This window comes from Coptis chinensis, chromosome 1, assembly GCF_015680905.1.
Source record: "Coptis chinensis isolate HL-2020 chromosome 1, ASM1568090v1, whole genome shotgun sequence".
Taxonomy (NCBI): domain Eukaryota; kingdom Viridiplantae; phylum Streptophyta; class Magnoliopsida; order Ranunculales; family Ranunculaceae; genus Coptis; species Coptis chinensis.
Genome location: NC_141456.1, coordinates 7,193,498 through 7,216,741, shown reverse-complemented (window position 1 = coordinate 7,216,741; position 23,244 = coordinate 7,193,498). Strand labels below are relative to the sequence as shown.

Below are 23,244 nucleotides of genomic sequence, written 5' to 3'. Positions count from 1 at the left end.
GAGCTCATAATCTTGCTAAGTTTTCCCCTGACCACATTTCGTAGCATTGACAATGAGGTCATACTTGATGGCATTTTAGTAACATTGGATTGGTAGTGGCCAATGACATATGTATTTATAGAGGCAATGTTAACATTTTCAAATGAGAGAACAAACTTTCACTAAGAGCAAACTATCCTCTAGTACAGTAGGGAAAAAGAAAGTTAATAATAATGTCTGACTTCTTGATTGTTATTGTGTAGTGCCTTGATCGATCAAACCAATTTCCTTGAAACATATTTTGAGTTTGGAGAAATAGAAACTCTTATGTAACTCTTGATTAATTAATATTAATTCCTAAATTTCCAGAATATATGGACGTTTAATAGGTAAGGTGAATAGATATGGTCATATGGGTTTCCAAATTAAGATGATGGAAACATAAGCTATATCCAAATATAAACTTTTTGGTCCGACAATGATGGGAACTCCTAAAATTTCTCTAAATTGAGTGTGAAACTCTTTCCCATTTCTACAAATCACCTATTTTTTAGCAAGTTTTTTTTTTGATAAAATATATAGGAAGTAGAAATGCACTCAAACTCTCTAAATAGGTTACACGTGGTATTGTAGGCTATTAAAAAAAACTATCTCTCATATTAGAGTGTTATCTAGGAGAAAGAAATTCCTCCTTTATAAGTCTCTACTTTAGTATATAGACAAGATTTTAGACCCGACCATATGGCTGGAATCATTTCTAAAATTCACAGCCTATAAATTTTTGCGAAGAATTCAATGACGGATAATTATTAGCATAATTTTTTAGAATTGATTTAGGCGATTGGAGTTGTATAAAATTTTCTGCGAGATGTTGATTGACTTATTAGAGTTGTGGTTATATTAGGAAACTTCTTAAGATTAAAAGCTCATGTTGAATTATGACTTGTCTGCTGACTTACTAGAGTTGTGTTGTATTAGAAAACTTCTTAAGATTAAAAATTCATGTTGTATTAGGAAACTTCTTATGATTAATTGTGTCTACATGCCTATGTCTCAAGAATGCACCACCTAGGAAAGAGATTGTCCACATAATTAAGATGTACTTTGCTTTAATATAGAGAGAGGTGATAGTAGATAGTAGATATCAGGAGTCCCGGCCATACAGTAACCAGTAACCAGTTAGGCAAGTTGTAAATATATCTCCACGTGGTCATCCTAAACTCCTCAGTTTCTCTTTTTTTCTCTTTTCTCTTAATTTCCTTTCTTTTTTCTTTTCTATTTCTTTAACCAAAAAATCCCACAAACATAATTCAAAACCTCTAAGGCTGGGTGCAATGGCTCCCCATTCCCTCAAAAGCGGAGGGAGTGGCGGTGTTTTTTCCCTATCTCTATATAACTCTTCATATATAGAGAGTATTATTGAGGAATAGAGAGTACATTCCACGAGCGTTGAAATGGCGTGGTTTGTAAAAACCCAAATGGTGCCACTTGAAGTGGCGTAGAATGCAAAATACAATTTCATACTGCGTCATTTGAAATGGCATAGGATAGTAGTTTTTTTTTTGTGTTTGAAGTGGCGTGAAAAAAAGTGGGTTTCAAACTGCGTCAGTTCAAGTGGCGTAGGATTGTTCAAATCATTGGTTCACCCTACTTACTCTCTATCCGTATAACACTGTTATTTTGAGGGATAGAAATAAAGAATGGCAGACCATTGGACTCAGCCTAATAACAAAATTTTGTTAGAACTCCCTCATACTTCATCTTCTTCCTTACATTATGTTTTGAAAAACACAAACAAGAATCAATTCAAGCAAAAATTATATTGAGTTTTAGTTGTTCAGTTTCATTGTTAGTATTGAGGACCAATATTTTTTTCAGTGTTATGGAACACACATTGCAACAATCCACTGCTTATATTACAAATTGTTTTTTCAAAAAGATTGTATTGCCAATTTATCTTTAACATACCTGCAAATTTGACAATAACATTTCAAAAGAAAGTGATTTTCAAAAGGAAGAGCGCAACAGGAAGCTCTGGAAGTTGTATAAATATTGGAAAGTGACGGGTTTTTGGTTTTGTTCGTGAACATAGCAAAAAAATAAATGGATTTGTTCGTGAGCGTTTTGTACTTTTGTACTTTCTTATTTTTTTTAAAAAAAACAACAACCGTACCCGGAAGACTTGACGGGTCCGTTTAGGGTCGGTATGTGGTGTAAATATTACAACAGTTACCCAGTAACCGGTTACTATGTAGCCCGACTCAAATAGGGACCCTCAAATATCAGTGCCATCCCCTAAATGGACTAGGTTACTAGAACTAGAATGACATATTGACATCCATTTGTGGAACATCGGAAGATTATCCAGTTCTTCCTAAATCTGTCGAAATTCAACTTCAAAATTCACCTCCAGTATACTCTTAAAAAAAAAAAAAAAAAAAAAATCCTAGTGTTTTACCCTTTAGGCCGAGTCCAATGGTTTGAACGGCTAAAACAACAAACCACAATAGCACAATATATACCGTTAGCGAGATAGTGTTGTTCGACTTAATGGTTTTTCTTTTACCCGCCAGGTGTGTAGATTTATTTCGAAATTAAATCAAATTTTAGCCGTTACCAGGCGTATAGATTTATTTCGAATATTTTCTATAGCCGCCATTCGTTCTGGTGTGCAGAGTATACACTATATCGTTAAAATTGGCTATATACATAGTGAAACTTATACCAATAACGTTAGCGGGTTAGCGATTTCAAGTCCCTTTCAAAGCGAAAGTAGATTCCAAATGAACATTCTAATTTGTATTTTTGGTGACCACTGACCCCTACCCACATTCACATGACTCCTTTCAGTATCATTGCCGCGACCTATAGCTAACGTCACATGAACAACCATGTCCGGTGTCCCTATTAATGAATACTTTCCACCCAATCGCCCATGCACCATTGTACCAAAGCTACTTGCTCTGAATAAATTCCGGAAGCTATTTCTAGACAAAGGCCCAAAAGCTAAACAACCATAAGATAATTCGTGGGCCAAATGATCCAGCCCATGCAATATTTCTACAAACGTTATAAATAACGTTTAACAAACCCTACCTCTTTTCCCTCCAAATGTTTCAAAAAAAAATGCAACAATGTCTTCTCTTTCAAACCATTACACTTCTCTACTTAAACTTTGCTGCGAAACCCAAAACCATAACCAAGCAAAGAAGCTTCATTGCCATATCCTCAAAACCTTTAAATATCCAGACACATTTTTATCCAACAATCTCATTAACACGTACTCAAAATTCAAAAATCTAACTTATGCTCGCAATGTGTTTGATCAAATTCCTCAACCAAATTTCTTCTCATGGAATACCCTTCTTTCTGCTTATTCTAAATCTGGGTGGGTTTCTGAAATGCAAGAGATTTTCGATAGAATGACTGTTAAAGATGGGGTTTCTTGGAATACTGTTATTTCGGGTTACGCGAATTGTAGAATGGGAGAGGAGTCAGTTAGGTTTTATAAGCTGATGTTGAGAGATGGGTCTGGGAATTTGAATAGGATTACATTTTCGACAATGCTGATATTGTCTTCGAGTTTGTCGTGTATTGTTTTGGGTAAGCAGATTCATGGGCAGATATTGAAACTTGGGTTTCAAGCTTATGTTTTTGTTGGTAGTCCGTTGGTGGATATGTACTCAAAGTCTGGATTAATGGTTGAGGCCAAACGGACTTTTGAAGAAATGTCGGAACGTAATTTGGTTATATATAATACTATGATTAGTGGGCTTTTACGATGCGGGATGGTTGAAGATTCAAAGCATTTGTTTAATGAAATGCCTGAGAAAGATTCGATTTCGTGGACAGCTATGGTTACTGGACTTACTCGGAATGGATTGGTGAGAGAAGCAGTTGATATTTTTAGAGAAATGCGATATGAAAACTTGAATATAGATCAATACACTTTTGGAAGTGTATTGACGGCTTGTGGGGGTCTTTTGGCTTTACAGCATGGCAAACAGATCCATGCTTACATTATTAGAACCGACTATAAGGACAACATATTTGTTGGTAGTGCTCTTGTCGATATGTACTCAAAGTGTGGGAGTATAAGACACGCAGAAAAAGTATTTAAACAAATGGTGCATAAGAATATTGTGTCATGGACATCATTGCTGGTGGGTTATGGTCAGAATGGGTTGAGTGAAGAAGCTATGAGAATTTTCTGTGAGATGCAGAGAAATGGGGTTGAGCTTGATGAGTTTACTTTAGGCAGTGTCATTAGTTCATGTGCTAATCTTGCAAGTTTAGAAGAGGGTGCGCAGTTTCATAGTCAAGCCCTGGTTTTGGGGTTGATTTCATTTATTACTGTTTCTAATGCACTTGTTACCTTGTATGGTAAATGTGGCAGCATCGAGGACTCCCATAAGTTGTTTAATGAAATGCACATCAAAGATGAAGTTTCTTGGACTGCGTTAGTTTCGGGTTATGCCCAATTTGGAAAAGCGAACCAGACAATTGACTTATTTGAAAGAATGCTGGACAATGACTTGAAACCTGATGGTGTTACCTTCATTGGTGTTCTTTCAGCCTGCAGTAGAGCTGGATTGGTCGAGAAAGGACTCAAGCATTTTCAATCTATGATAAAGGAGCACGGCATTGTACCAATTCACGATCACTTTACATGTATGATTGACCTTTTAAGTCGTGCTGGGAGGTTACAAGAAGCAAAAGAGTTCATAGGACGAATGCCTTTTCAACCTGATGCAATTGGATGGGCAACCTTGCTAAGCTCATGTAGACTTCACTGTAACGTGGAAATTGGGGAATGGGCAGCTGACTCTCTAGTTAAAGTAGAGCCACATAACCCTGCCAGCTATGTGTTGCTCTCAAAGATATATGCTGCTAAAGGGAAATGGGATGATGTAGCTCGTTTGAAATATGACATGAGACGTAGGGGAATGAGGAAAGAACCTGGTTATAGTTGGATCAAGTTTAAGAATAAGGTGTACATTTTCTCAGCTGATGATAGATCAAACCAATATTCAGATCGTATATATGAAGAATTGGAAAGGTTAAACTCCAGAATGATAGATGAAGGTTATGTACCAGATACAAGTTCTATTCTTCATGATGTAGAACAGGCGGAGAAGATTAAGATGCTTGGCCACCACAGCGAGAGGCTTGCAATTGCTTTTGGATTGATTTTCATACCTCCTGGTTTGCCTATAAGAGTAGTTAAAAATCTCAGGGTCTGTGGGGATTGTCATAATGCAACTAAGTTCATTTCTAAGATCGTGCAGCGAGAAATACTCGTCAGAGATGCTGTCCGATTCCATCTGTTTAAAGATGGAACTTGTTCTTGTGAAGATTTCTGGTAATGGAGTCTATCTTGCTAGTTCCTAAGTCTCTGATCTGTGGGTGATGCTAAACCAAGGCTTCATGTGCAACATAGGGAGAATGCTCTCCTTGGAAAAATACACATTTTTTACCATTTTGATATCGGCATTGTTTGGAACGTGTTTTTTCAAGGTCAAAGTGAGAATGGTGATCCCAAATCATCTTTGCCAAGATGGTAGGGAGTGCTTGAAACAAGAACAGACAGAGCATGGTTTGCCGATTCTGGTGGTTGACAGTTAACAATTGAAGCTATTTAAAGAAGAAAGGATGTAAATCCAGTGGATGACCATTATTGCAGATCATTTTTGAAACCATGTTCACAAAATCGTGCTTGACCGAACTCAGTAAAAAAGCTCAGAAACAGAGAAGGGGGAAATATTCTTGCACCAGGGCATTTTAACGAGGGCCAAAGTTGTACTTTATGTAACATAATGTACAAATATGAGATTGAGAGGAGCTCAAATATGTTGTATTGTGTAGCCTTGTTTATCGCTGTGAAAAAGTCAGCCACACTTGAAACTTCCCAGCGGAAAAGTTCATATTTACTATATCTTTTGTCTTGTAGGATACTCTGGGATGTTAGCTATTATTGATTTTCTTCTGGAACCAGCTTTTTGGCAAGTAAAAACGCATTCAAGTATAAAGCACTAACGAGATTGACAGTTAGCTCATGGAAACACAGTTACGTTTATAGTGAGGAGCATACACACAGACAATTACGTATTTAGTATAAGAAATGAGAGGATAGTAAGGCTCTGAAGAGTGCAACATGACTATTATGACTTGGACAGTGGATACCGAACGGAACATGCAGGGCAGCATGCTGCATGCACCAAGGCCATGTTCAGCTTTCTGATGATTCTTCAATAGATCCAATTTGGCCTTGTTCTGGTTTCTGCACAGAGCAAAGCATGATTTATAAAGGGGTATAGAGAGGGTGGGTGTAGGATTTCATGAGCCAACAGGTACCTGTAAGCGAGTACAGATCTCAGTGATTTCAGCAAAAGGTGCCCAATCTCCAAAATTTAAAACGATAAACTGGTAAGCAATACCACTTTTTCCACTGCCAACTATAAAGAGTCCACCCTTGATTTCACCTTCCCCTTTGAAGTTTTGTTCAAGTCCCATAGCTTTGGCACGCTTGTAATTTGCAAGAGCTCGAGGGTTGAAAACAAATCCTGTTATGAACTTGTCCTTGAGCAACACGCCGCCTCCAAGAGCTTTGAAGAAATCCATATTGCGGTCAAGGACTACGATACCACCCTAGTAACGAGGCCAGAAATCTTTGACCTGAAACCATTAAAAGAAAATGAAAAGAAGATAGAGTTCAGAAAGCAAGCTAGTAAGTTGGAGTTAAGAGAGCAAGATAGTAAGATGGGAAACCTAGAATAGTGCTATTTAGTACCTCAGAGTCTATATGTTCATGAACAACGGCAACTAGCTGAATTCCCAATGCGTCAAAGAATGGTTTTTTAGAATAGAGCTGGTGAGCTTCAGCTCTACACATGATACACCTGTTATCCCAATTATGAGCATGTAAGTAACAAAAATGAATAGCAGACACGGCTTTATTTGCAAAGTTGACACCTAATATTCTGATTACTTCCTTTCTTATATTTACTTGGATTCTTATGTGATTTGAAAACTCAACAGAAACATTAGATAGTAAGGAATAGGCGTAAATGATTAATATTGTAGGCTTATAGAGAGGGTGGAATTTTATGTATATCAAGAGGAGGCCTGGGGATAGAACATGAGTGAGAGATACCTAGAAGTGTGAGGGAGAATCTCAAATGAAGAAAACAATTTTCATTAATAAGTTGCTATTATTGTAGTATGAACATATTGTTGCATGAGGGCATGAGGCTTGCTCGAGTGTCCTTGTCCAATGTATTTATATATATGATCCATAAAAAAACTAAGCTGATGCATTTAACAGATATCAAATTTTACCCGGGACATCGAATACAGAGCAGTACTGTTGGTTTATCACGCCATAGTTCTGAAGCTTTCATTGGAGGTGTCTTTGTTTTCACCAAGCGCTCCATCCCAACCTTATACTCTGGAGTTAGTTTTTGAATTGAGATGTTCTCGATTACTGGGTAAGGTGCAACGTCATCAACAATAGGAAGAGGTTGTACGCAGCCACATAATCTTGGCTCAGAAGGTTCTGCTGCAACAATGCCTTTAAAGATATGTCCTTCTCTGATCTTCATTTCTGAAATGGATAACTCAAGGGATCCATTACTTGGATTGTTCCTCAATGGGGATCTTCTCAAGCTTTGCATTCTTTTCGATTTTAGTGAGAGAAGGTCACTTTCATTAACACCTCCACTCATGGAACGGATAGTTGCTCTTTTCCTTGCAGGAATAGCATATGCGGGGGGAATTGGAATCCCACATGCACTTCCTCTATCTGTAAAACGTGCAATGTGGCCCCTCTTAATTCCAAATTGAGAAGAGAGGGTTAATGTGTCAACATTAAGAAGCTCTGGAAGAGATTTCCCACAGACCTCCAGCTTATCTCCATACTGAGTCAGATCACGGTCATGCAGGTATGATCTTAATTCTAAGGCATCCTCGGGAAAAAAAGACAACTGTGATTAATGGAACAGATATTTAAAGACATCTTCATGCTGAATTTAGTTGAACTTGTGTGAGCATTTGATGGAAGGATCTGTCGCATTAAGTCCTTGTTTCCCTTTATACAAATGTTAGATATTTCTGGGCTACAGAATGATGATGGATCATTTTCCGGGGATATGTGGGGTGAAGTTGATACTCGGTATTTACTGTGTTTTTCTTTCTTTTTGATTTTATTTCCTTGAAGCATCCCCCTCCCCAACCATAATACAAACTTATAATTTGTCTATCTCCTACTCACAACTTAGGTTCTCTTATACTGCAATATGCTCTCTCGCATGATGCCACTCAATGGTCCAACTTCTGCTCCTTAAGTATAATATTCTTCACTTTTGGAAATGAGATTTGATGTCCTATTTGTTGCATTAAAGGGCCTATATTTAATTTGCTATTTCCTTTAGGCTTGAGCAATTCAAGAGTAATTAGCTAACTTTAGGTTCATGGTTCTACTTGTTAGTTTTGCAAGTTTGGAAACATTTTCCTGTGAGATTTCAACTGAAAAAGGGGATTGGATGGACTTGTAGGTAACCCCACCATCAAAATCCTTGACAAAGAAGAAGAAATCTACTGATAACTTTGAGGCCAACTTAAAACTGCGATGGTGTACCTAAATTTGCATCTCATGAAGCTTTTCCAAACTTGTAGGTAAACAAGAGCAGCAATAGTAGAGAAAGGTTTGCACCGTGATGTTTTACAATTTGGCTAAACCATGGTGGATTGAGTGGGGAAGAAATTGTTTACACGAATCTAGTTACACCTCATGTTGTTAGTTAAAAATTAACATTGAATGATGTGCAACATTAGGAAATTGAGTTTTACATTTATCAAAACTTTACTTTACGTAACTAAAGTGTCATACCTACTCCCATTAATATGTTACGTATGTGCATCATGTATGCTTAGTTTTATGCCTATGTGGGATTGATATATAATTATTGTCACAATAATTCTGTGAACTTTGGTGTTATGTAAGATAGTTTTACTCGCAACATGTGATATAGAGCAGCCACCTACGGATCTGCTGCATACGACATCATTGGCGCAAGTATATAAACATCCAAGCATTTGAATTAAGTTGGGAATTTAGTGAGATTTGACCATTTTAACTGTAGTATCCTTGCTATAGCGGGTTCTTTACATTATATTGACAAGGATCTTCTGGGGTGGTGGTTATGTGAACGACAAGTTCAATCTGGGGGATTGAATGGGCGTCCTGAGAAACTTCCTGATGTAGGTTTTCTGAAGCGAGCCTTTGCATTGTCATTCCATCACTTTCTTGTGGTGATTCATTTGTATTTGTTCAGGTCTGGTACTCATGGTGGGTACTATCTAGCTTAATCTTGATTGACAGAGTTCATTGGATAGACAAGGGGAAGTTTGCAAAGTTCATCCTTGACTCTCAGGTTGCTACTGATATATCATTATATTAACCATTCTATAGTTTCAAGCAATAATTTTATCTTTAATGGTGAGTATGTGATATTGAACTTGCCACCATTTTCTCTTTTGAAGCAACTGAGTTAATGTTTTTCAAATGCAATTTTAGTTCTTATGGTTATATCACTCCTTGATTATATTTACATATGTATGAGTGGATGTGTATTTTTTTTTTCTTTGTTAATGATTTTGGTTATATTGATTGTACTAGCAATCACTTGCTTAATCCAGAGAGGCAGCAGTTTAATGATAGACTTGGTGAAAAGGGGTTTACTCAAAAGGAATGCATAACACACAATTTTGATTCTGGTTCGTCAAAAGTTGATTATGAATCATCAGGGAATTCTTCTTATAGCTCTCCTCCATTTTCACTTAGAAGTGAGTCTGCTCGGTTCAATCAAACTTCCAACAAGGTCCTGGACCTCTATATTGACGGGGAGCAGAAGCAAAGGAATCCAAGGAAGGATAGGAGTCTGTTAAGGGGGACACCGTATTGGTTGGCGCCCCCCCGAGAGGTCAATCTACTACCGGACCAGGTACTCCAACAGGAAGTTCTAAAGAGATATCTGGCTTTCATTCAATGAAAGAACTGAGAGATCTTCACCTTCACCTTGTAACAAGAGACTCGACAAGGAACGAAGTCGGTCTTGAGTCTCCACAAAAGCTTGCAAAGAATGTGGTCAAGAGACTGTCCCAGGTTTCTCCATGCAAATCCAAAACCAGTTCAAGGGATTCTGATCGTGATAATCCGACCACCGTAGAAGATTTCTTTGAAGACTATATGGAACCACATCATGGGTCAGGTTCAGATCTTCCTGTGGGTGTGTATCCAGGGGAGACTGAAGATGATATAGACCTGGAGTTACATAAGAACGCAAAGAACGCTACGGACAGGGTTGTGCTTTTATCAAGAGAGCTCGAATCAGAAAATAGTAAAAATACCTTTAGAGCCAATGGTTACAGTATGTCGTCATTGCTTCAGCTAATTAGAGACCTGACAGAGGAAAGAAGAAATCTGACCATTGAGGTGTCAGAACAATTATAATGTCGAATAGCAGATAGAGCTTTTGCTAAAGAATCTCTAACACTGGCTAAAAAGGAGTTGGTCTCACAAACACAGCGACTTGAGAGGGAGAAGAGCGAGTTGCAGATGGGTTTGGAAAAGGAATTAGACAGGAGGTCCAATGATTGGTCCTTCAAATTTGAGAAGTTTCAGTTAGAGGAGCAAAGGTTAAGAGAGCGGGTAAGGGAGTTAGCAGAGCAAAATGTATCGCTTCACAGAGAAGTTTCTTTTCTTAATGGCAAGGAAGGGGAGAACATAGACAGGATAACAAATTCGGAGCTGCACTTGAAGGACATGAAGACAAATTTGGTCTAAGAGAAGTCAGGCCAGTGTTTTGACGGATTAAATGGTCAAGAAGTTAATAAGAATGGTTTAGATGGATATTTTCTAGTGGAATCTGATATAAAAGTCCAGAGTTTGAAGACGGGTTTTGAGAATCTAAAGAGAAGTTTACGGACCATAGCTTCAGTGTTGCATAAAAAAGCTGACTTGGTTCTTTCTCAATCTGTCTTGGAACATGGAGTTTGTTGAAACAGGGAAACTGAATACTCAGGCCTTGGAGGTAAAATACTTTAAGATAAATCTGAATTTGAATTGTTATTTCTAACTGCATATAATCAGTAGTTCTGTAGTTGATATGCTGATTTTCTTTTGCATTTTCATAATTTTTAAGATTGATGTTCTGTTTTACTTATGTAGGACACTGGATTCAAGCTCAAGGCTGAAGTTTTAGTAACTGCTGCGTTGCGAGAGAAGCTGTTCACTAAGGATCTGGAAATTGATCAGTTACAGGCTGAGCTGGCAACAGCTTCAAGGGGTCATGACATTCTCCGATGTGAAGCACTAGATGCCATTTCTAGTATGTCTCACAAGATGAAGGATCTTGAGCTTCAGGTAAGTTTTCAATTGAAAGTTAATACCTCTGCCAAACGAGTTTCTATTGCCTGTTATGGATACACATGGAATAATAGATGTGTTGTATATGTGTGATATATTCTTTGTGATTTATTTCCTGCTTGTGTCCTAAGGTTTCTTGTGTATATATAGTTACCTCCATGGTGAGAAGAATACACAGAAAGTCTTTTCTCTATATTGCTTTTCCCCTTCATAAATGAAATGTATAAGAAAAAAATCAAAAAATGAATCTTGTACAAATGAGTAGTGAGCAAAACTCGAAAGTGACAGCATTTCCACATTGTTACACTACTGATCTCAATCAAAATAAATCATTATCTTTATCAAAATTTACATCCTTCATGTTGGACCACATTGAACAATACAGAGGCTTGATCCTAGAGCCATCCATGGCAACTTTCTTCCTGGAAGAGCCTCAGCCCCAGCTGTAGAATTTGTCTTATCCATGGCTTAACCCAACCCACCTGAAGATATAGCGTACTCAATGCCTTCAATAATATCGAAAATATTTGTAGACAAGCCCAAACTGTTGCGGACACCTTGAAAATATTTTATATTTGAATACTGCCGTACCATCATAATAGATTTCGACTGTTTTCATGCAATCTAAGGGTTCACATTGCTGTATTGTTTTATTTCCTTGTCATCGTTTTGGCATGTGTATGTCAGAATCATTACCTATTTAGTGTTTGTGCATCGAATTAATGTTTTAGTACATCTTCATTACCTGTGCATATGTCTACACGGGCTTATACTTACCATATCAACTTTATATTTTGTGTACTGCATTTTTGTGCCTGCATGTCTGTCTGCACATGCGTATGCACATATTAAGTTCGTCTGTTTGGTCTGATGCAGCAAAAGTTGATATTGTCATGATAACTAACTACTTACATAACTACATATAACTCTAGAGTCGAGAGCGATTTTAATTGTAACTTTGGACTTCTTATATTAATGGGTCATCATTATGACTATTTTCTTAGTGATCGGATGCTCTTTATTTATTTTGGAACCACACACATGACTTCGGTGTTAGAGTTCCTGCGTACAATCATTTTTAAAACTTTATTGTTAACATGACTGGTATAGACAACCGGTTGGATATGCAAATTGTATGTTTACACATGCATTTTTTTCAATTATGTGATTAATATAATATACTTCAGCACAGTGAGTATTATTACAGGCTGTGTCATTAATATAGAATGTAATTGCATGATACTCTAATGATTAAACTGTTTTAATTTCAGATTTTGAGGAATGATGAGTTGATCAGCCGGCTAGAAAGTGAGACCTGCAAGAATGTGCCAAGAAGTTGAAAATCGTGGAAGGGATCTTGCCGAAAGTTTAAGAGAGAGATTCGTTGTGGGAGGACATGAAGCAGTACAGTGAGAAGACCATACTATTGAATGCTGAGGTGAAGTCATTGAGAAAGAAAATAGAAAATCTTGATGAAGTTATTCTTCTCAAAGAAGGTCAAATTACGATTCTAAAAGACAGTCTGGACAACAAATCATTTGACATCCTCAGTAGTCCCATTGCGGGACTTTAGGCTGGTATGAAGTTTCGCATGGGTTTATATTGGCAGCTTGAGTTTTTTCTACTGTACATTGGGGGGTTTGTTTTTTTGATTTGTGTTTCTTTTGCAATTATTTTGTTCACATTTAAAATTTGGAAAAATGTAAATTGCACCAGTATAGTTTGTAGAGAACAAAATCAAAAGTTCGCTTGATTTGTTTGTTAAACACAGATATAATTTTGGCATTATAGTTGGATAAGAAGTGATATCACTACTACAGAAATGCACATTAGCCACGGTTGGTCAACTAGTATATACCACTGTTTGCCTAATAACAGTGGCTAATAGTCATTAACCACGGTACATTGGCTTTTTTAATTTTAGTACAATCAAATACCACTGGTCTCGTAAAGCAGTGGTATATAGATGCCATTTACCACGGAACTACCCAATATCGCCTGATTTGTTTTTTGATTTTCATATACCCTACCGTTTCCGCTTAAAATGTGGCTAATGTTTTGGAAAAAATAACCCTACCGTGGATAAAGGGGTCATCATATAGCAGTTTTTTTTTCCCGATAATGAACATCATTTAGCACTAACCACTTTAAGAATTTATCATCAAAAAAAAAAAAAAAAAACTTAAAGAATTTGAGATTGGGCAACCTTCGCATGCCTAATCTACTTGCATCGCTATGGATCAGCAAAGTTCTCCAAAAGAAAATTTGAGATACAACTCCCTCTCTTCCTTAATCTACTTGAATCGCTATGGGCTGCAGCCATCCTTGATCATCTTGGACCTAGATTTTCGAGGTAATCAGTAATTTACTGTACAATATCAAACCCCGTTCAATTTATTGCGGTTTTGTACTCTGCAATGAAACACCATTCAATGCATTAGGGTTTGGTTTCCATGATTGGTTGTTTGCTTGGGTTTGAATTTTTCAATTTCGCCCTTTTTAATCCCTAGAAAAGATCAATCTTTTCTAATGGGTAATGTTTTTTTTCTTAAAACAATGTTTTTTTTCGGGAGTTTCAACCAAATCCTATGCAAAATACCTGGTTGGGAAATTTTTAGAGTTTTCAATGAAAATCTAGACAAGTTTTAAGCACAAGTGGATTTCTAACTAAATCTGAATTTCAGAGCTTCTTCAGAAGCAAAGGTATTAAGAGATCTTCTTGTTTTTTTTTTGTACCTTTTATGATAATTAAGAATGATTTTTTCTTTTCTTTTCTTTTCTTGATGTTATATTTTTTGTCCTCCAATTTCGAGCTGAATAGTATAAGATTCTTTCAGCATTAGTGAAAATACACTGATTGAAGTTCATACTGTTTATTAGCCGAAAGTAAAATGCATTGTGTTGTTCTTTGTGCTGTTACTCGTTAGTTTGTACTGATACTTCACTAAAAAGCAAGTACTAGGTTTTAAACATTGATTTTATTTTGTCTTTTCTCTTTTATTATCTTCGTTAGAGACTTTATGGGTTTTCTTGTACAACCTAAATGGTATGTTGAGTTTCAACGACTATATGCCTGTTTAATTTCCAGTGTACCCTTTTCTATTGTGCTTCCGTTTTGTTACCCGTTGGGAACTCTTCATATTAGCTATTGTCTGTTTTTCTGATGTAATGTTTTGCAACTTTTTAATTCAGATCTGTTATCGAAGTTCGCAATGGGTTGACGTTTCTTGATTTAATTGTTATCCAAATAGAGGTCAGGTTATGCCATTTTTTTTTCTTTTCTTGATGAGTGCTTTCTTTTTTTCTACTTCTCTAGTATCTTACCTGTTCAACGTTCATACAGTCTCTGAATTCCATGTATGGGTGTAATGTTCCGCTACTCCTAATGAATTCGTTCAACACACATGACGATACTCAAAAGGTAAGAGATCAAATACTTCTCTCTGTCTCTCTCTCACATAATTAACGATACTAAACTGTGTTGTTGGCCTCTCTAATGTAGATTGTGGAGAAATACTCAAATTCAAACATTGAGATTCATACCTTTAACCAGGTCTGAATGCGTGTGTTCTTTTATTTTTCATTTTATTTATTTATTATTTTTTTCTGTCCCGAAGATATACTTATAAACTTATGTGAAAAAATGTTTTCATTACATTTCATTTTGTTTTTGCAGAGCCAATATCCTCGATTGGTTGTTGAAGATTTTTTGCCATTGCCTAGCAAGGGACAGACCGGAAAGGATGGCTGGTAGGCTTTCATGAAGTTCATCTCATTCTCTGTGATTTTGGTTTCTCTTATTTACCGAAGCAATTCTTAGGAGCTTAGCAGTCTAAACACATAACCACAAACTAAAGTTCAGATATCTTCAACTTGTGTGTTTTACTTATTTTTAATTTTACTCAACTTCACTTCCACAACACTTTGCGATTTTTGACCTGCACTTCAAGCACTATATAGTAATAGCTCGCTTTGTTTTTTGGTATAAATGCAAATGCTTATCTGTGTCCAGTGGTTACTATTTTGCTAGTTGTTATTTAAGAACTTGTTAAATATAACTTATGATTTACTTTATTACTAAAAAACTATTGTATGCGTAGTATGATAGAGGCTTAAAGAAGTGCAGGAATTGGATCATCATCATTCACAGTTTAGTTTGTGTACATGCCTAAATGGGTTTATCCGCTTTAAAGTTTTGATAGTAGAAGATCTTTGCAAAGTTTACTTGCTCTTTCAATCAGAACAATATGAAGGTAACCAATGCTCCTAGTCACGTTTTCAGTGAGAACATAGAGGTGGTACACTGGCACATATTGAGATATCAAAAGTTTTGTGGCGAACTATTTAAGTTTAAAGATATCCTCCTGGCCTTTCTGATAAATCCCCATTCTGAGGTGTTTGTATGCGACTTTAGTTTTTCTATATTGTCTCAAAACAACACAATCTAAGATTTCCTGGGCAACCGGAAATGTGTTGTTCTGTTATCTGTTTCATCTTACAGCTATTTTAATGTGAAGGTATCCTCCTGGCCACGGTGATGTATTCCCCTCCTTGAAGAACAGTGGAAAGCTCGATGCTTTATTGGGCCAGGTTGGTACTTGATTTAGTTTCCTGGTTTTTAGCATATTTTTTTCCGTGTAGTTGTTTACTCTAACCACATTTTATTTTATTCTCTTCAGGGCAAGGAGTATGTTTTTGTTGCAAATGCAGATAACTTGGGTGCTATTGTTGACTTAAGTATCCTTTTCCACTCTTTATTGACCCTGACATTATTCGAATTCTCAGGAAACTCAAGCTCCTTTGTATTATTCTTTGTATTCAAGTTATCAGTATAAATGATTTATCATAAAGATCACTCTTGCAGAACCTTTTCCTTGACTGGGTGTAACAGAAATCTTAAATCATTTGGTCCACAACAAAAATGAGTACTGTATGGAGGTACTACTCAGAAATACTAGATGTCTTCATGCTTCTTCTGCTTTAAATTCTTGTTACCTGTTTTTGCTTGTGTGTGTATTTCTCTGTTTCTGAGCGACTGTTTTCATGATTCTTCTACTACAAATCCTGTCCTAAAGTTCACCTTTGTACAGGTGACCCCGAAAACTCCAGCAGATGTTAAAGGTGGCACCCTTATTTCATATGAAGGAAAAGTTCAGGTATTTGGTCAGTCAATTATTTAGGTTGTTAAGACTTGTTGGTTCATTCTCATCTTGTCACTACGTGTTTAATGATAGAGTTATAGAGTACTAATAACACGTTCTCGTAATTATGAATGTGTGTCGCTGCTTGTTTGTTTGAGTGGCGCTGTATGTGAGAATATAAACTTACTTGTATACTTTTTTTTACTATACTTCATCCAATTCTCTTATTATGTCAAGATAAGTTTTAGCCCGAATGACGTTTGCCCTTGATGTTATGATTCACAGCTCCTGGAAATTGCTCAGGTCCCCGATGAACATGTAAGTGTGATTACGTGAATTTATACCTGTCTCTTTCTACATATAAATTAAGTATTACTGTTCTAAAAAAATTATTATAACATAATATCTTTCTTTTTTCTATTTTTTTATCATGTGTATCTGTGTTTCATCTAGGTGAACGAGTTCAAGTCGATTGAAAAGTTCAAGATCTTCAACACAAACAACTTGTATGTGATCTAGACTAGTTTGATATTTTTGAAAAGTTACAGGTGTGTGTTTAGGTTGTAATCTAAACCCTTGTTTCCCAGGTGGGTGAATTTGAAGGCCATTAAGAGACTTGTGGAAGCTGATGCACTAAACATGGAAATCATTCCAAATCCGAATTTTTTATTTTTCTGATATTAATTACTCCATGTTGCCAAGTCAGATCAACATGTTGCTGATAAAGTTAATATTTGTGCACAGGAAGTGGATGGGGTGAAGGTCCTTCAGCTGGAAACTGCTGCTGGAGCTGCAATTCGGGTATTCTACGGACATATGTTGGCAATTAACTGTAAGCTTTCAATTTTTTAGTGGCATTTTCACACTTTTTTTCTTTAAACAGTTCTTTGAAAAGGCTATTGGCATCAATGTTCCAAGATCTCGGTTCCTTCCTGTGAAGGCAACATCTGATTTGCTCCTTGTCCAGGTTAGTCTATATCCTGCCTTGATATTTATTTAGCTTTTCTTATATTGATCTTGTCTTTCTAAGGGAAGTACATAATTCTGCAGTCGGACCTGTACACCTTGGCTGATGGCTTTGTCATCCGTAACGAAGCTAGAACGAATCCTGCAAATCCATCTATTGAGTTGGGTCCTGAATTTAAAAAGGTAAATGTTTTTTGTTGATATTCACAGGTTTTCACTGAATGGGCTACACCTATTTGATTGTGTCTACTTCCTCTGATTAGTTTCTTTCACTATTTTTAGGTTGGCAATTTTCTGAGTCGCTTCAAGTCCATCCCTAGCATCATTGAGCTAGATAGCTTAAAAGTGACTGGTGATGTATGGTTTGGTTCTGGTATAACCTTGAAGGTATGTAATTTACAGTTTCATATCTTTAGTTTCTAGTTGTGGTTGCTCATTACCTTTTGAATTTAGGTCTATTTCAAATGTGTTGTTGACTCATTACGTTATGAATTGCCAACTTTGTATATGCTACTTTTGCTCCCTTTCGCCTCCCCTTTATGAATCCTTCCATTTGGTGGCATAATGGTGTAGGGAAACGTCAGTATTACTGCAAAAGCAGGTGTGAAACTTGAAATTCCTGGTGGAGTTGTACTCGCAAACAAGGTATTTCTCGCTCATTCATTTACCTGTTGCAAACAACTCACTTTACATTCATTTCCATGTTGCAAACAAGTTCTACTATCTCATTGACCTCTTTCTTTTGGCTTGCTTAGGTGATCAATGGCCCCGAGGACATCTGAAGAAAGATTCTGTCTTTCCTCTATAGTTGTGCCTGTGGAGCATATATGGTATATTGCCAATTTTGGTTCTAGATTTGAGGGCCAAATGTTGTAGAATTCGGGACATGCACTGGTAATAAATGTAGTGTTCTTCTTTTGTTTTTATTTTTTTTCTGTGATATGTTTAGTGGTTCCTTGATTACCTTTCTTGTCGCATTTGCGGATGTGGGTTTACAATTTCTTTCAGTTTACATGGAAAACCCACTGTTACCATTGATTTTGTATTATAACTAGCACTATAAGATTTGCTGGATTAAGCCATTTGGTAATGAGTCTAAACCCATTTTTATTCTGATGTAGAAACAGGATAGTGGATCCCCATCAATTGTTTAGACTCAAAAACTCAATGTTGGTTTTGTGTTTAGTGATGCAAAGCTTGTGCAGTGGAGGCTTTACTAACACAATCCTTCTCTAATCATTTGATTTGATTGAGGCCATAGCCCTTTAAGTGAACATGTTCAATGTTGCTTACTTTGACTAGTTTGTATAAGCTACTTAAAATGTAATTAATGCTTCGTACTTGTGTGATGGGGTTGTTGTACTTTTAAGTTTTGAAAAGTATAGGAATTGGATAGGGTCAGCAGAAACCCGACTTTTTTTTTGCCTTTGAAAAGTATAGGAATTGCCTTTTTTAAGCCTTTGAGGTAAGGCGCATTTTAATGCTTCTCATTGTTTCTACTATGCCTATGTTGTCTGATAGTTAGTCTTTTGGTAATTGGTAGAATTAATAAAATAGAATAATCATGTAGTCTTTTCTAGTATATATAAGAGATAGTGTTTTGTCAATTTTATTTATTGTTGGATATGTAGCTACAGAATCACTTATGGATGTCATTCAGTTATTCTATTACTCCTATATATGGAATTGTTTCATGAGTTGAAGTGCAATTTTTTGCAGGTTTAGAATATAACTTTGTTTTCATGTTGGCTAGGGTCTGACTTTCTCATTGGATTTAATCAAGTAGTGCAACATGGATTGTGGCTGCTTAGGCTTTTTTGCTAGGAAAAAAGAAGCGTGGATTGTAATTGCTACGACTTCTTTCACATGGAAAAGTGAAGCAAGGATTTTGTTGTTGCTTAGGCTTCTTTTTACAAGGAGGAGCCTTCAAACTGTTTACTAAGTATGTACTTAACCTCAAGGAGATTATGTCAAGAATTATATACTTTGATGATGTTTGTGTTGAAACCATCTGACTCTACCACCTTCTACACATAAAAGGACATTAATAGGAATGTAGCTATATATGATGTTGCTGTTATATTTCAAGTAGTTCATTGTCTACTTATTTTTCCGGATGTCGATGGTACATTAGTAAATAAATAGTGAAGTATTATTTCCATGTCAGAGTTTGATGTAAGTAGACATTTTTTATGGTCTGAAAATCTGTTTCAGCATTTCGGTCTACAAGGCATTGTACAAGAGTTTTGGAGGCTTCGCTGCAGATGTTGTTGCTGCCATTGACCAGGTACACATGTTGATTAATTCGTTATCTATGAAATCCATGAATATCTAGTGTTGGTTGCAACTATCAAGTACAGCTTTACGGACATAATTTCTTTTTGCAACACTCATTGTAGTTTAGATTTATATTATTTATCTATATATATGTTGATATAACTTCTAATTATTATTTCTAGTTATCAACATGACGTTATCTCGTTCCTTATCAACAAGAGAAACATAAAGACAACTTAGTTACCTGCTAATTACGTTATCTATTGTTATATCATGTTTGCTCTTTTCCTAATTACGATGTTTTCTCCATCTAGTTTTTCCATCTGAAGAAAGGCCAGCCTGAGTCAATTCTTCGAGAATTAACATGTGGGTGCACTCGGCGTAGTCAGACACTTTCTTCAGTTGTTCAATTTCATATTCAATTGCTGTCTTTGCTACTGAAGGACTCGGGAGAAGAGTATTGTTCCTTGCTCATTAGTTTACGTGACTTCTATTTAGATAGGAAACTCCTGTTATGATTTTCCATGAGTAATCAAGTGATAAGCTGAATATTTTTTTATAATTAGATCTCCTTCCTTGAGTCCAACAAGCAGTGGAAATTCATGGTTACAAGCTCTTGGGAAATGCATATCTGAGTCTGAATGTTCATTTGATGAAGTGCCAATTGTTTTATTAGAGATAGCAGTGGATATTACATACTTGACTCCTCAAAGAAATTGAGACTTTTAAATTTTCTGTGTGATGAAGCTCTTTGTACGGTGTAAGTGCCAAGTTTTCTGATGTTGTAATCCTTTTCGTTGCATTGCCCTTGACTTGGTGGAAGACTGACATATGCTTTGGTTTCTGTCCAGAGAACTGAGGACTTGGATTGACGAACAAAACTCAAAAGTTTTGGAGAAAGAAAAGGAACCAAAACAAAAGGTTCTTATTGCAAAAGAAAAGGGTCGTATACGGAGCATCACATTTATACTGATGTTAAGTGGAATTTTTTTCCTTGTTTTCTTCATATATTTTTGTTTATTTTCATTTGACTTAAGTCCGAACTTTATATAGGAAAAACAAGTGAAGCAACAAATGCAGGATGAGATGGAAAGAGCTATTATCAGTGGAGACCCCCTCACTATCTCTGGGCGCGATGCTCTTGTCTCAAAAATGAAAGTTGAAGCTGAAAAAGCTCATGCGGAGGTACTAGAGGCATTGAATATGATACCTAAGAGTAATGTCTATATCTGTTCCTTTCATTTGTATTTGGGTTCCTGATCTGTTGCCTTTGTAACAGATGTTTTGCCTCTGTTTTTTTTTGGGTTCATGATGTTTTGCCTTTTCTCTGCGAGCTCTCTGGTTGACAATTTCACACCTTATTGGATAAATAGATATACAATGACTGTTTTTAAGTGCAAATGGTTAAGCAATGTTAGTTCCCTGATCTGTGTCTTTTGGTCATGACAATACATGGGCTGTGTGATCTAAGTTCATTCAGAAGAATGACTCAGCTGTTGTGTTAACTATGTTGGCAGATAAACAAAGTTCAGATGCTGTTAAAACGGAGCCTATGTTTTTTGATGGAAAAGGCCATGTATTTTGGAGATTGAAAAGCTATTCTGGCAAAGCAGATGTTTTGGTTCAAGGTAAAGGAAAACAAAAAACAAATGTGCAGGTCTTATGTTGCATATTTGGAGGATTCTTATTGCTATATTAAGTCATTTCTTTACAACAGATGTAGGAAGCTTGGGCTCTATTACTGCCGAGGAGAAGTGGTTTGCTATCGAGGCTGAACAGAAAAGAATGGTCGAAAACTATATATCTTCAAGGTGTGTACATCTTAGTTCAATTGCATATCTTGTTCCCTGTATTGTGCTTGTCTCATACTGTAATTGGTGTTCAATTCCTTTTTTACATTTATGTTGGACACCTCATATTGGTGTCCAACACGCTGTATGTAGCTCTGTCATTACTTGGGATAAACTCACGTTTCTAACGATGATCTGCAACATTCCAAGATGCAAATGATTACTGGCTGTCCAATTTTTCTTAACTTTATCTACAGATAACTATGGAAACCCACCTTTTTACGTATAAAAAAAAAGGATAAATAAATAAATATGGAGACTCACCTAATGGTAGCATCTCTCTACGATGCAAATTAATCCTTGTACTCCACGCCCACAGACACACATGCATGCACAACTAGATATTATAAATATGCATTTTGTAAGATCTTATATTTTTCTTCATTGCCATTATTATATTCTCAGGCTGCCCAAGACGGGGTGGACATAGTAAGCTTGTCAATTACTCCTAATAGACGCCCTCCTGGTCTTGCGACATTTTTCAATCCCATTGATATGGCCTTACTCTCGGCTGTAAAGTAGAAGTCGTCATACATTAGCATTCTCTGTTTTGTGTTATTCTTCATTAATTATTTAGTTATTATATTACCTTTTGATCTTTGATCGTGTAGATGACAAATCTAAGCCTCAAAGATACATACATACAAGAGGAACTTGATGTTGTTCGACTTGAAATTCTTAGATTCATCCAGCATAATGGAGCGTTCGAGCCAAGCGTTGTCTTAGCTAGGTTTTGACCCTTTCCAGTTAAGATTTGGTACTTGGTTGATCTCACCATTATTTTGATGTTTTAAATGGAACAAGTTGGTAATTATTATTTTGATGTTTTGGCCGGATGGAACAAGTTCAAACTTCTTTTAGCAATTCAATGTCTAAATTTATTTATTTTGTTTGTTGCACTATGAATTGTTTATTTGAACAATGTGTTTTTAAATCCAATGTGGATATGGTGAAAATGGACAGGTTGTAGATTCTAGGGTTGAATATGATGAGAATCGAATAATTAGGGGTTTTTTATTTTTTTTTTATAAATGTCTATAAACCACGGTTTTGTAAGAACTGATGTATAAAGAGATTCTATAAACCACGGTTTTTATCCAACCGTCATATATAGTATCACTATTTCCCACGGTGCAACTCGGATAGAGAAAATTGTAAAGACTATTAACCACGGTTTGTAAATCCTAATACCACTGTTTTACTCAAAACCGTGGTATATAAGAGGTATTTTTTCCCACGGTTTTGTTAGAAGTATTTGTCACGGTGGTTGTTACCACGGTATGAAAACAGTGGCTAAAGGCTTTTTACCACTGTAAATAACAGTGGTATATGAGTTTTTCTGTAGTAGTGTATAATTTTGGCATTATAGTTGGATAAGAAGTGGATTTTTTTGCATAACATGTATAAGGGAATTGTATACTGCATGTTCCAACACCCATCAGGTACAGTGATTGGTTTGGTATGTAAACTTGGTTTTAAGAGGCTTCCAGATTTAATTTCTGACATATGATGTGCTGGGTGGGTACTTCTGTATTGTGATACTTTTTAAAGTCCATCTTTAAGCCTTGACCTTTCACCCTTGTCCTTCAAATTTCTTCAGTCCACC

General features: G+C 36.3%; 2 protein-coding genes, 1 long non-coding RNA gene and 2 pseudogenes across 7 annotated transcripts; 4 read left to right on the top strand and 1 right to left on the bottom strand.

The window, feature by feature from the left end:
• Window positions 1–3,001: 3,001 nt before the first annotated feature.
• LOC147521776 (putative pentatricopeptide repeat-containing protein At1g68930) lies at window positions 3,002–5,912 on the top strand. The gene has a single exon (XM_086586228.1). It carries the CDS (start codon window positions 3,114–3,116, stop codon window positions 5,343–5,345), a length of 2,232 nt encoding a protein of 743 aa, XP_086442354.1. The 5' UTR covers window positions 3,002–3,113; the 3' UTR covers window positions 5,346–5,912.
• Window positions 5,913–5,996: 84 nt separating this feature from the next.
• LOC147521775 (uncharacterized) lies at window positions 5,997–8,115 on the bottom strand (annotated as a pseudogene). Its single transcript, XR_015198883.1, has 5 exons — window positions 8,074–8,115; window positions 7,318–7,961; window positions 6,770–6,878; window positions 6,334–6,654; window positions 5,997–6,259 (listed from the first exon to the last, which is right to left on the bottom strand). The product of XR_015198883.1 is annotated as an uncharacterized LOC147521775 (transcript).
• Window positions 7,787–13,207, top strand: LOC147521774 (uncharacterized; annotated as a pseudogene). Its single transcript, XR_015210042.1, has 4 exons — window positions 7,787–7,919; window positions 9,656–11,069; window positions 11,207–11,401; window positions 12,676–13,207. The product of XR_015210042.1 is annotated as an uncharacterized LOC147521774 (transcript).
• Window positions 13,208–13,636: 429 nt separating this feature from the next.
• Window positions 13,637–18,474, top strand: LOC147521773 (UTP--glucose-1-phosphate uridylyltransferase). Its single transcript, XM_086586523.1, has 18 exons — window positions 13,637–13,757; window positions 14,597–14,657; window positions 14,748–14,825; window positions 14,907–14,957; window positions 15,081–15,154; window positions 15,922–15,994; window positions 16,084–16,141; window positions 16,296–16,342; window positions 16,495–16,560; window positions 16,831–16,863; window positions 16,999–17,051; window positions 17,133–17,206; window positions 17,288–17,346; window positions 17,429–17,512; window positions 17,596–17,694; window positions 17,794–17,898; window positions 18,085–18,156; window positions 18,267–18,474. Exons 3-18 carry the CDS (start codon window positions 14,760–14,762, stop codon window positions 18,291–18,293), a joined length of 1,041 nt encoding a protein of 346 aa, XP_086442649.1. The 5' UTR covers window positions 13,637–13,757; window positions 14,597–14,657; window positions 14,748–14,759; the 3' UTR covers window positions 18,294–18,474.
• A 135-nt stretch (window positions 18,475–18,609) lies between these two features.
• On the top strand, window positions 18,610–22,242 carry LOC147521772 (uncharacterized). 3 transcript variants are annotated; one of them, XR_015209957.1, is made up of 10 exons: window positions 18,610–19,453; window positions 19,726–19,798; window positions 20,103–20,245; window positions 20,355–20,548; window positions 20,640–20,709; window positions 20,842–20,973; window positions 21,068–21,201; window positions 21,306–21,416; window positions 21,506–21,599; window positions 22,044–22,242. It is a non-coding gene; the product is annotated as an uncharacterized LOC147521772 (long non-coding RNA). The 3 variants fall into 3 exon arrangements; XR_015209911.1 differs by having other exon boundaries at window positions 20,640–20,762; XR_015210011.1 differs by having other exon boundaries at window positions 20,103–20,154; window positions 20,640–20,973.
• Window positions 22,243–23,244: the final 1,002 nt, after the last annotated feature.